Below are 12,473 nucleotides of genomic sequence, written 5' to 3'. Positions count from 1 at the left end.
ATTTAGCGTAGCAGCCGAGCAGTAATGCCACGCACAGCAGACTAAAGAACAGGTTGCTTTTCAATATAGCAGAATAGCAGGAATTTATTCTCATCACATCACGACTTCATCCTTCGTAATATCACGATTCCTAATAACTGAGATGTGAACGTGAAAAACAAATATTGCAAATTTGAAGAGGTCGCAAATATAAGACTGGGCGGGGAACAGCTCGTCTACACGTGCTGACTCAGCAGCATTGGCATTAAGTGAAAGGTCCTTCGCACTACCATTATATTCCATTTAATCCTTACATTCTGGACGGCCGCGTTGCCGACATGAAAAGGTGAACAAATACAGAATCACCTGTTGACTAAAAAGTGTCTTTTATTTGAATCCTTTGTATCAAAGTCTCTTTAAAGGTTTTCCAGCAGCTCTCTCCACCAATGAACACAGTCAGTGTGGATATCAATACGATTGTAAATCCAAGAGGGATATCAGGTTGTATGAGTGTGTGTGTGTGCGTCTATCACTGGTTTTTATTAGAAGTTTCTACCTCCATAACGTCTTAACCTCCTCACAATCCATAACTCCTCACAAGTCATGAGCCGCGGATAAAAAGCTTCCTTTGGGTTCACGTAAAGAGTCGGTACCTGGCGTACTGACTCATGTGGACAGTGCTGATTTTGAAGGCCTTATTAGAAATATGGGGCTCTTTTGCAGCCATATTTCTCTCCTCTGTCCTGTTCCTCCGTACGAGGCTGCAAATCAAAGGACTCTGGCCAGCCGATCATCTCGAAGGTTCCTGCCAACGAGAACCCCGAAAAACTCTTGGGCGGGTTCTTCCCACCGCACATTTCACATGTCGTTTATATTTAATGGGCTTTGCAGATATTAAACTGGAAACTTAGAGCGTGTCCTCCCCTCCACGTCGTTAATCTGTCGTTTTTGGCGCTGCGACAGTAAAAATCCAAGTGTTTCCTCGCCCTTCATCCTTCACAGCATTGCCAGATGTTAATTCGAGGTCTGGGTCTTCAGAGGATGCAAAAGGCTCCGTGGTTTTCTCAAAATAAACACACATTTAAAAGATCCTCAGAAATATCCCAGGACGTGGTTACATGCTTGTTTCATTAAGACGTTTGGGAGGATGATTGGTTATAGGAAGTCACTGTAAGACAGTGGACAATCACTTTATTTCTTCTATAGAATCTTCACCCATAACTTGCTGCTTACTCTTCTTTCATTGGAGGATGAATGTTATTTTATTTCATTATTTAAGACAAAGTCAGACAGTACATCTGAAGACTAATATTTATTCTGCTTTTATGGCCTATTAAATCTATATGGACCATCATTTACAAAATGAACAACATGCTGTATTTAAGAAAACTTTAAACTAGTGATTGAGACCATAAATGTGTGTTTGCAATGTTTACAGAGGCGATGGAATCGCACTTATTTGGGTCCCGTATGACTTGTGAGTAGTCGATATCGACTGTCCAACCCAGACCAAAAGCAGACTGCATCCGCAGAGGAAAGGTCAAGACACATCAATAATAGGCAGAATTCACATTTCACTTTGGATTGATCCGTGGTTTAAGGATATTCTGCATGCCTGCGGGATGAAGGAAGACGGACCTGTGCTGCTACAGGTGCTCCCCACCAGAGGGAGCTGGTGTGTAACAGATGTGAAGCCTGCTCTGTCCCACATGTGGAAGCACTCAGTGTGTGTGAGAACCAGAACAATGGACGGAGACAGGAAATGAGGCTTTGCTGTATGTGGGCACTGGTTAGCCACATGATCATGGCCGCAGCCTCAGTGGGTATTTCTGTGTCCCTGTCTCTGTGTGTTGCCATGGAAACCTGCCTCCTGAAGGTCAAGTCTGATAGGCAACGACAGTGATTTTTATTAGCTGATGCACAGGCTTCGTCTTTCTGAGGTCACAGCTCGTGCTCACGTGTGTGTGTGTGTGTGTGTCTGTGTGTGTGTGTGTGTGTGTGTGTGTGTGGTGGAGGGGTGGGGGAGGTGGGGGGGTCAACATTCAATTGCAAAGAAACCGAGTGGCTCATCGGTACTTTAGACACTGGAAAAAACATAAGAGGTCAAAGCAGTGCTGTCAGATGGCATTCGGCTTATTGCCATCTGCTGGTATTGACATTCATTGTGATAATTAAGAAAGGAAACCTTGATATTATGTTTTTCATAATAACATATTCAGATAGCAGGCCACTTCAATCGCACCCTGACCCGTAGGCTGGTGGGGATCAACACAATGAGATCGGAGGAACCAAGCGGATGAGAGTGGGTCGGCTGCGTCTTTGTGGTGAGGAGCTGAAACATCCCGAGGGAGCTCCAAGGAGAGCTGCTGCTCTTTGTCCTGTGTCAAAGGACGCCAAGACTCCTTCTGGACACGTCCCTCTGGAGGTTTGTTTACCAGTCGGGTCCTTCTACAACACAGCATGATGATCATTTAATTCAATATTGTCCCATTATGAGTCAAACAGACCATGAATGCTTCAGGGTGGGCCTACTGGGATTGACACAGAGCCCTGTACGGTCGAGTCCACTTGATATGAACAGTCCAACTGGGAGGAGAGCAGAACCGGGGAGATCGTATTTCTCATCGGGGGTTCACAGAGGAGAGGGACGTCTGGAGACTATGCCCAGAATGCTGACCGAGATAAGTGGAAGATAACGGATGGATGTCAGCATCTACACTATGATGTCAATATCCACTCTTCTGTTCTGTTTCTGTCTCTGGGACGGTTCTGTTGGATCTGAGGCAGTGCCCATGCCGGCAGCCATTATCAAAAATAGAAATCTAATCCCACTTTTACTTCACAGCTGAGCCAGGGGACAGGTCCACACCAGCTGTCGAGAGGACATTACAGGACGAAAACAAGAACCTGGGGTGCACGCTGACCTCCATTGCAGCAGATGTTGCAGTCAGAGTGTCCTTTCAGACTCGATTCGCTTTTATTGGGTAGAAATGTGCCCCTCGACACATTTATAGACACCTGATACTAATTTCACTGAGTCATCTGACTGTGTGTCAAACATACACCTCATTTAAAGGACTGTTTATGTTCTCGTATTTTATCGTGTTTTTTAATATAATTTGACGAATGGCCGTGGCGCGTCGTAGGAGTCCTTTCAAAGTATATCTTTACTTTTAGTAACACAAGTCCCAGAAGTTCCTGTTTCTGTGTTTTCATGGCCCTCCACACAGCATTTCAGAGTGGCTGAAGCGTGTGTCTGTGTGAACAAGTGAAGCAACAGGCATCCACAGAACCAGAGATGCCTTAGGAGAGACGCAAAGAAACTAGGCTGACAGAGAAGAAGCACTGCAGCATCGCCGAGCCCTCAGGGAGAAGACGGCATGATGAGAACATGTGTGTGTGTGTGTGTGTGTGTGTGTGTGTGTTGGGGGGAGGTGTCCTATTCACACACACACTGCTGGTAAGCGATGTAGCAGCGCGGGAGACACCGTCTGGCCTAGATTCAGCTCGGGTCCCTCTGTGCGTGAGCGCGCTGACGTTGAGTCATTGGAGAAACAAACGCTGACAAATATTCCTCGAACAAAGGAGGAGATTCAGTATGGAGGTGGAGGTGTGTGTGTGTGTGTGTGTGTGTGTGTGTGGATCTGGAAGCAGTCTGTGGTAAGAATCGATTCACAAGGCAGAAACGTTACTATACTTTAAAAATGTACCTGACCTGCATCTGACTCGGCCCCACTATGAAGGATCAGATTGAACGTGTTTTGTGTTTTCAAACTGAAGTGAAGAGCCACAAAATAAACTCTGAGGCCACAACACACATGTGCCGTCCTCTTTGTTCACCTCCATGCTCCCACTTGTAATCCCGTCTTTTTGTTTGGCACCACAAATGGATGAATGACTGTGATCTACGTTGGCTGAGAATGTCCACCTCATGGCGGGGTCTCCAGAGACAATATTCATGTTTTGTTCCGAATGATCCAAAAGTGGTTGAGATATTTCAGGTGGGGCCAAAATGAAGACAGAAAAACATTCAAATGTGCTCTCACACGAATGTCCCCCACTGACTCACCTTCTGTTGATGCGACTTCTGTCCGTCCAACTCCACGTCCCTCACCGGTTCCGGCTCCGGTGACCCTGGCGGCCCCTCCCCCACCCTGTGCGGGTTGCCGTCGGCCTGGACCTGAGAGGAGGAGGAGGCGGGGGAGGAGGGCGGGATGGATGGAGAGGACGAGGAGGAGGAAGCGTCGCGAGGGTGCGCCGGGGAGGACGATGGAGAGGGGGCGGACGCGGGGGGGGGGAGGGGAGGAGCGTCGGGGGCGGGGGCGCCGCGGAGGCACAGCGTCTCCTGCCGTAGGGTCTCGTTCTCCGAGGCCAGTTCCTGCCGCTCCCGCCGGACACTGGTCAGCTCCTTGGTGATGGTGTCCAGGCGCTGCCGCAGCTGGCGGACCTCGTCTCGCGCACGGTTACGCTCCGCACGGACCTTGTATTTATGGATGCATGATGAAAGTATTAAGCCCAGAACCTCTTGGTTTCTGTGTAGACTTCACTTCTGTGGTGAGTATACAGTTTCAACAAAACAATCCAGTAATTCATCAAATAAGATGGAAACTGGTTCAGTCATACTCAAACAGGAGGAAATGCTTTATTGAAGCAGGACTATTTCTTTGGGGTTTGGTGTTCTAGAATCTAGATCAGGCTTTGATACGCCCATTATATGTTAGAAGATACATTCACTGAGGCTTTAGATTCATGGATTAATATATTAAGAGTCAGCATGATACGCCTCAGATTACATTTTTTCTGGTCTTTATTTTGAGCCACCATTTCTGTCCAATCATAACCGAGTGCTTTAAGTTGTCTTTCCACAAATGCATTAATTAATTGGAAACTGTAGGTTATGCTAACAAAATGAAATGGAATACAAATGAACTGTGATAATCTGTGAGTGGCGGCTAAAGGAGGCCATATATTAAATCCCTTGTAATAACTACCACCATGAAATGAGGGGCAAAATAATCCACTCGGCCTTCTACTAGAGCTTTCAACATCCTCACGCTTTTCATTAGCACTTGGAGTTGTGAGATATTTTCAAAAATGTCCTTCTAATTAAATATTAGTTCATTAGTACCCTCTCCCTCCCTGCTCCATTACCCACACGCCCACCTTGCTCCACTTCTCTCTCCAGTTGGCGGTGCAGTCCGACCACCACCTCATGGTCTTCTCCATCTGGGCCGCCCGGGCCCGAGCCTCCTCCAGCTCCCTGAGCCTCAGCTCCTCCCTGCTCTCCCAGTCGGCCCCGGCTACGTCGCCCAGAGCGCCCAGGGACCCCAGGCCGAAGCCTCCCAGCCCCGGCGACAGCAGCAGCGGGGGGCTGGAGCTGGGGGTCCCTCCCGTGGGGCTCGGCGTGTGCGCGAGGCTGTCCGGGGAGCGGAGGCCCCTGTCGGACCCCAGACCCAGGCTGCACAGCAGGCCGCCCCCGGCCGACTTACCGCCATCGGACAGGTGGGGGCTGGGGGTGTGGTTCATGGTGAGGGCGGCGGGGTGGCGTAGGATGAAGGGAGCGGGAGGGTCGGGGGCGTTCAGGAGAGCGCCATCGTCCTTCAGCCCCGGATCAACCTGCAGACGGGAACACAGGGACAGGAAGTGAAGCAGATGATCTCACACACACACACACACACAGAGCCATGCCTTTGGGGAGGCCATGAGAGACGACGACTCCAACAGATAAGAAGAAACCTAAAACTTAAAAGAAACATAGTCCGTGACGTCCCAGGACTCTCGGTGCAGCCCCGAGAAAAGAAGAAATCGGACACCTGACCCCCTCGTTCTCTCCGCTCTGCTTGAGAGGAGCCACGTTCCTCACCTGGACCTGGCTCAAGGCAAAATGTGTGGAACAAGAGCCTCCTCCTTGATCCCTCATCGCTCCCTCCACCCACGGACCTTGTGGTTGTTTAATCTGATCTTGATCTTGTTAAACAGAGAATAATGTGATTAAATAGAACCTTTTGTTTGTTATGTGGATTCTGTAGTTCCTCTCAGCTCTACGGCTCCTTGTTGCATTTGTCAACCTCGTTGTTTTGTTTGGATTTCCTTTTCACTTGTGTGTAACCCACTAGCCGTTGAGCGCAGTGGATGCTTGAGCGAGGAGAACGTTGACTTTACAGGTTGTTGTGCTGCCCACCTGCAGCTTTATAAAGGCATCACGTCTCACAGAGTTTAATCATTCATAGGCCTCCCTCAGATCCAACACTCTCAGACGGTTTCTGCTGCTCTTTGGGGTATCGGGATTCGTCGAGTAATCTCTCCTGGGGGGGGATCGTTGGGCAAACTCTGATTTCATCTTTGCAGTGGGGGCCAGGTTGTAGTTTGAGAAGCATACCATGGCTGCGGCTAGGTTTGCCTCACACTCCCTGGGCCAAGAAAAGCTCCTCTGCTTCCTGTATCCCTGCCGCCTCCTCCTCTCTCCCGGGGGGGGGGGGGGCAGGGGAGGAGATCTAGATCTGTGGGAACAACTCGCAGGGACCCGGAGGAAAAGGAAGCAGGTTCGGAATTAGCTCCTTGATGGAAGGTACTTTTTGTTTTGTCCATGTTGAGTCCTCACATTCAACCAAGCTCAGCATTTTTGAAACCAGTCTTTAGTCCCAGCTCCAGTTGCCAAAAACTATACTCAACGGAAGAATCAAATAATTGTTCCTGAGCAGAGGTAGAATCACAAAGAACAACATGGGAGGTAAAAATTCCCTGGATTATATTTAATCTCCGTATGAACCGCATTTCAAAATACCTCCGTGACCGACACCACAGAAATAAATTGAAATACAGTTCCATCAAATCCTGCTTTATTTTAGGAAACTGAGATTCAAGATGAGACAAGACGCCTTTCAGGAAGCAGCGTTTTAGTGAAGGAGATATATTTATAAAGCATTAAAAAACTCAATGAAGGGGATTATCTATAAAAACAAACAATGGAGCCCAAACAAATGCCTCTCAATCATCACTTATGATCCACTAGAGTGACACGCTGCCCCGTGCTCCCTCCTCATTGGCTGCAGGTTCTGGAGTTATTTTGGTACTCAGATTATATATCAAATTTAGATTTAACAGCCCATTCTCATTATTGTTTTTCACGCAGAACACATTTCATCACATGTTTCAGCAGGTACCGCTGACCGGTGTTTATTCCACTTGCAAACAAAGTGCAGTTACACGTCACAAGCTAAAGTGGTAACTGATCTCAATACAGATCTTTAGCGAAGGGAAAGGGAAAGGGGGGGGGGGGGAGGCGGTAGAGTGCAGATTCTTTACCATTCACGCTGTAGAGTGAAACTAATGCAAATCCTGTAGCCTGGCATTTTCATTAAAGGTCAGATGTTTCTGGGATGTGCATTGTTGGGATTTTTTCCGATACCGAATCTAAAACGGTATTTTTTTTTATTATTTCAGTGCTTAGACAGGGCCTGGACTGATATTTTAATACACTGTGGCACTAAACCAATTATATTGTTGCTGTCAGACTTTTAAAGGGCTTTTCTCCGCTGTTGCTGTCAGGTGTCATTTCAGCCTAAAGCCAGATGTGACCTCACCCACCCCCCCCCCCCCCCCCCCATGCACCTCCAGCCAGCTTTCTGTCATTCCTCACATTCATCATCAGCTGTCAGCAACTCCCTTCTTCACCGCCACCAGTGTCTGGACTCCGTCGAGGCGGGTGGGGGGCAGACCATCACGGGCCCTTTATTATCCGGGTTCAGGATGGAGTCCAATGCCAAAGATGTTACACTATTTAGATGTTGTACAGATGTAACACAACAGACGGGCAGATGCACAACAAACCAGGGCCCTAATCCCGCTGGCACGTACACTGCAGGACCCACGGACACCCGCTAACATCTGACCTTTGTCTTCAGCGGGGAAGGTCACACAAAAAAAACAATGACCCTGAGTCTGCAGGCGTCACAGGTTCTCATCACTCCTCACCACCGGGGGGCGACTCCTCCAGAGGGAAAAAAGAAGTCTGCTTGTATAGATTTCTCATTTAATGTATCACCTACCTCAATACTTCAGCAGTTTAAGTTTACTTCAATAAAGCATGATGCTCATTATGTAAATGATGGCCCCATTTAGATTATATGCAGAAACAAAGCTCATCTCCATTAGGGTTTACACGCTCCCAACAAACAACTCTCGTTTGGTCAAAACAAAGCCCTGATTCAGCGAGTTGGGTGTGAAATGGAAAAGCAGCAACACCTTCGTCCAGTCATTTTATATCACTCATCATTGTGCAAAAAAAACACTGAGTTCTTTCTTCACTGAAGCAAAATCAAACTCACCAGTAACATCTTAATTAGTCTTCTCAGTGCTCTATCAAGAAAACAGGTTATTTGTGGACAAACACTGTGCTGAAGGAGAGTCGGAGCATATCTCACTGACACACACACACACACAGCGTTTCTCACATGAAACAAGTCGCAGGCTTTAGATGCTACATCCACACTAATCACCTCTGTGTAGACAAGCACAACAAACACACACACACAAACAGGGCAGGCTTCACATCTGGCTGTGTTACAACCCCAAATTGGGGAATAGGTAGGGTTGGGTATCGAGAATCGAGAATCGATTGGAATCGGAACTAGCTTTGCGATTTACCCGGTATCGTTCAAAAGTTGAAAATTCGATTCCTTGTTTCGATTCTCAGTCCGCCGGCGCCGACCGGAAATAGAAACCGCTGAACACCAACGAAGAAGCGTCCACCGGAAGTGTTGGCGTAACAGCGCGATCGAACATGTATAGCGTGCGTCGGCGGTCTTAAGTGTGGTTACACTTCTCGAAACAAACCGAAAACTCCCGGTTGTTGTGAAGTTATGACGCATCAGACCAGTGTGCGCGCGGGTGCCGGGTGGCCCGAGCGGAGCGGTCCTATCTGTTAAAATGAGCAGTGAGGCTGGCGCTGCAAAGAAAGAAAAGGTTGTACTAGCACTCCCCGCGTCGACCGCCAGCAGCCCCCCCGTCAGCGAAAGTGTCCCTGATTTGAGGTTGGGAGAGTTGCGCGCCCCCCCCGTGCCCCGTGTTTGACGCGCTGCCTCCTCCTCTGATTCCAAGGGTTCGTCCATCAGTGGGAGCAAGGTAACGTTTAAGTACCTGCAGTATCATACACTCACGTGTAAATGTGTTTTTGTGAGGTTTCAAAAATAAAGCTCTCTGGAGGAAAGTGTACCCCTGTTATTTATAATGTTTATACAATATTAAAGTTCATAGTTTGATATTCATATTGTAGTTAAACAGCCCTGTTAGAAATTCATAGTAAAGTTAATAAAAAGTTCATAGAATTAACATTGATGGAGAAGGTCAGACTATTTCCTTTAGAAAGACCCTTGGTTAGCTAGCTCATTTAAAATATCTTAAACTTAAACTTTTTTGACCCTGCCTCTTAAAAGAATCGGAATCGAGAATCGCTGGGAACCGGAATCGAAACAAGGAATCGGTATCGGAATCGGAATCGCTCAAATTCAAACGATACCCAACCCTAGGAATAGGGCATAATAGATGCGTAACGCAGACACAGGCCAGACAGAGATAGAATACTTTCTAGGAAGCCACAGTTTTGGTATAGTTTCAAAATAGAAATAGAAAAACACTAGAAGTGTTGTCAGCACGTGGTCCTGCACATTTGGATACCTTGTTCCAGGACGGTGCCCTGCTCATTCAATGCAATGATTGACTGACGTTTATCATTTACCGATATGACTTTACTGACATTTTATTGGACCTAGCAGACAAACAGACATAAATCAGGAGGGAGCATAAAGACTGACGGGGTTTCCCTTTATGGTGATTAACCAAAAACACACACACACACACACCCACGGCTGATCTGCATTCAGCTTCACAGCCGGGGAGCAGCAGATGAGGAGAGGGTACATTTCACATATATATATATATATATGCTAAGGATGGTGTCGTTGATTGTGAGCGTGCACTGACTTGTAGTGGAGATCTTATTCTCTGTGGGGAGCCACGGCCTTTTTGCCCATTTCAGTTCCAGCGTGAGCATCTCTATGTCTGCTGCTGGACTCGTGTGGAGGAATGGGAGGAAACAACTGAAAGCATCTTTAACGCAAGAAACCACTAACAAAACTGAGCCAATTGTAACACGCGGTTTACATTGAGGAAAGAAAATCCATAGTTGAGAATCTCTTTTTTTCATTCACACTTTATAATCCGAAACGTTGTGTAAGATCACAATTTAGGACACAACTAGGCACAATTATTTACTTTGGTGCTACTTCATATCAAAATGAGCTGCAGCACATCTGCAGCTTTTTTCTTCTCGTGACCAGAAAGACATCCAGTTATAAGTCAATGCCTGGATGAATTGGGATTAATGAAAGGCGTCAGTGAGTCCGATTACATTGAGGCCAAATCCAGAGTCCTTGTTCTTTGTAAAAATAAATGTCCCAGTCCTCGGTGTGTTTGAATGGATCGGTATGGACTAAATAAATAAGGCCAGTCAAATCCCCTGAGCCGTCTACTGAGCCTCGTTCAGAATATAAGTGGGGTTCCCCCTTCAGGAACCTCACTGTGAGCTCTAAGGTGAGTCCTTTGGTGTTTGGATCAAGTCCAGTGAAAAATCTGTGACATAGAGAAAAATGCATTCAGGGTTCAAGTAAAAATGGCTAATTCAAAATTGGAGCGCAATGTTAGCTGTTGCAGTCGGGTCAGGACTAAACTTGAGTTATCACTAAACTATTATTCAAAAGACAATAAGGGTCAAACTGTGAACTAAATAGGTACGCCTTGCTTTCACTCCTTTGGAAACCCCCCCACACTTACCTTTCAGCCCGAGATAAATCTCCCCGAGCTGTTTTTTCTTCACTCCTTTTTTCTTCCACTCCTTCCCAAAGCCCCCTTTCCTCCCTCGCTGCCCTTTGACTACAGTTGGCCTCTTTCTTCCCTACGTCTGTGTGAACCCCACCCTCTGTCACCACCGGTCCAATAAAACGCACAGCCAGCCTGCGGGCCGGGGCCATAAAGTCTTTGACAGAACATCTGTCCTCCCCTGGCCTTACGCTATACGGCCCAAACTCTGACAACTTCTGCTCAGCGTCATAAACATGTCGTCAGAACGCACTTGACCCTGTGACCCTCTGCCACCATCTATCAGCCACTCCTCACCCCCACCACACACACACACACACACACACACAGAGCTCCTGACCGCCCGGCAATGCAGATGTCTGCTTATCGTATTGAAATGAGTGAGCAGAGGGGTCACAGAAACCCCCCCCACGGGCTGAATGTGACCACAGCTCGCGCTACGATGGACGCCATTGTTCAGCGCTCTCTGTAGACCCGCCACGTTTGCACGCCGTGTTGGCGATTTTTCTCACGCCCTTCACGGTTGGGGTCCATGCGGATCGTCGGCCCTGGGGAGTCCACTCAGGAGGTCTCACCGCGGAACCCCTCCCAGCTGGCTGCCCATCGCATGCGTCCAATGTGCAAGGTGTCCGACTCCATCTCGGCTTAGAAAGGTCCTGGTGCTAAAGGGGGGCAGCCGGCCCTTGCTTCAACCCTCCCCCTCCCTGTGCTGACTGATCCCGGGGGCCGTGGTATTAGTGCTCACTATCCCAACCTCTCTCCCGGCCAGCGGGTAGGGAAGGGGCCCCTCACCCCGCCCCAAGGAAGACTTTCCACCCTCAACGGACTGTCCTCGGCTAACTCACCCGACTTGTCGTGTGACCCAGGTTCTGTCTGTGTTCCATGTTCTGGAGGTGGGACATTTGTGGCGTGTCATGCCAGTTCCCGTCTTGACAAACGATCTGTTGGGCTACGAGGAAATCTGCTAACAGGCTCGGCCCTCGTCACAATACAACTCCGTCTGGTAAGTCTGGCCATTAAGGTTCTTTTTCCCTCCAAAGTGTCACGGTGACAGACAAAATGTTGTTGCGATCCAGTTTTGAACTGTACCAGCATCAGAGGCTTCTCCTCCTGACTGATTTGGCATCTCGATGGATTTAGTGTTGCAGACTTGAGTACAAACAAGGACTCACAAGGACGATATGTAAGAACACTAAAGTCACTCCATAAATCGATATAGAAATATAAGATGCATCTGTAATTTGCTTTGCCATGGCTCCAGAATTCCTCCCATTATATATTTAAAAAATGGCTGACTGTACAATTCTCCACCTTTTCTTATTTCAGCTCTGGCACCAAAGTCTCTACATCACACTGCTTCCTCTTCCAAGTCATGAAGAGTTCTTGAAACAGAGCCAGTGGGAGATTTCCAAACTTCAAAGCCGAAGTGGAGACTTATTTTTTTTCTAAAATAACTGAATTGTTCACGGGAAGAAATCTATATATGGATGCAGTTATGGTGACCCCCCCCCCCCCCCCCCAGTGGGATTTGTCCTGTCTGTGTGAATATCCCTGTATTGACCTTGTGTACCTTGTGTATCTGAATACCTTTGGCTTTAACTTAACAGAATCCGAGGTTG

The 12,473-nt window shown here is 47.7% G+C and overlaps 1 protein-coding gene across 1 annotated transcript in view; it reads right to left on the bottom strand.

Moving 5' to 3' along the window:
- The window catches only part of ccdc102a (coiled-coil domain containing 102A), a 43,153-nt gene that overhangs the window by 18,511 nt on the left and 12,169 nt on the right, over positions 1-12,473 (bottom strand). The window contains exons 2-3 of the mRNA XM_037484066.2: positions 5,143-5,595; positions 4,049-4,459 (exon numbers count right to left, since the gene is read on the bottom strand). Of these exons, the coding sequence (XP_037339963.2) occupies positions 4,049-4,459; positions 5,143-5,505 (774 nt within the window). The 5' untranslated portion in view covers positions 5,506-5,595. The remainder of the gene's footprint in view (positions 1-4,048; positions 4,460-5,142; positions 5,596-12,473) is intronic.

Source organism: Pungitius pungitius, chromosome 4, assembly GCF_949316345.1.
Source record: "Pungitius pungitius chromosome 4, fPunPun2.1, whole genome shotgun sequence".
NCBI classification, from domain to species: domain Eukaryota; kingdom Metazoa; phylum Chordata; class Actinopteri; order Perciformes; family Gasterosteidae; genus Pungitius; species Pungitius pungitius.
Note: the sequence above shows the minus strand (reverse complement) of the source record. Positions and strands in the feature narration are given on the sequence as shown.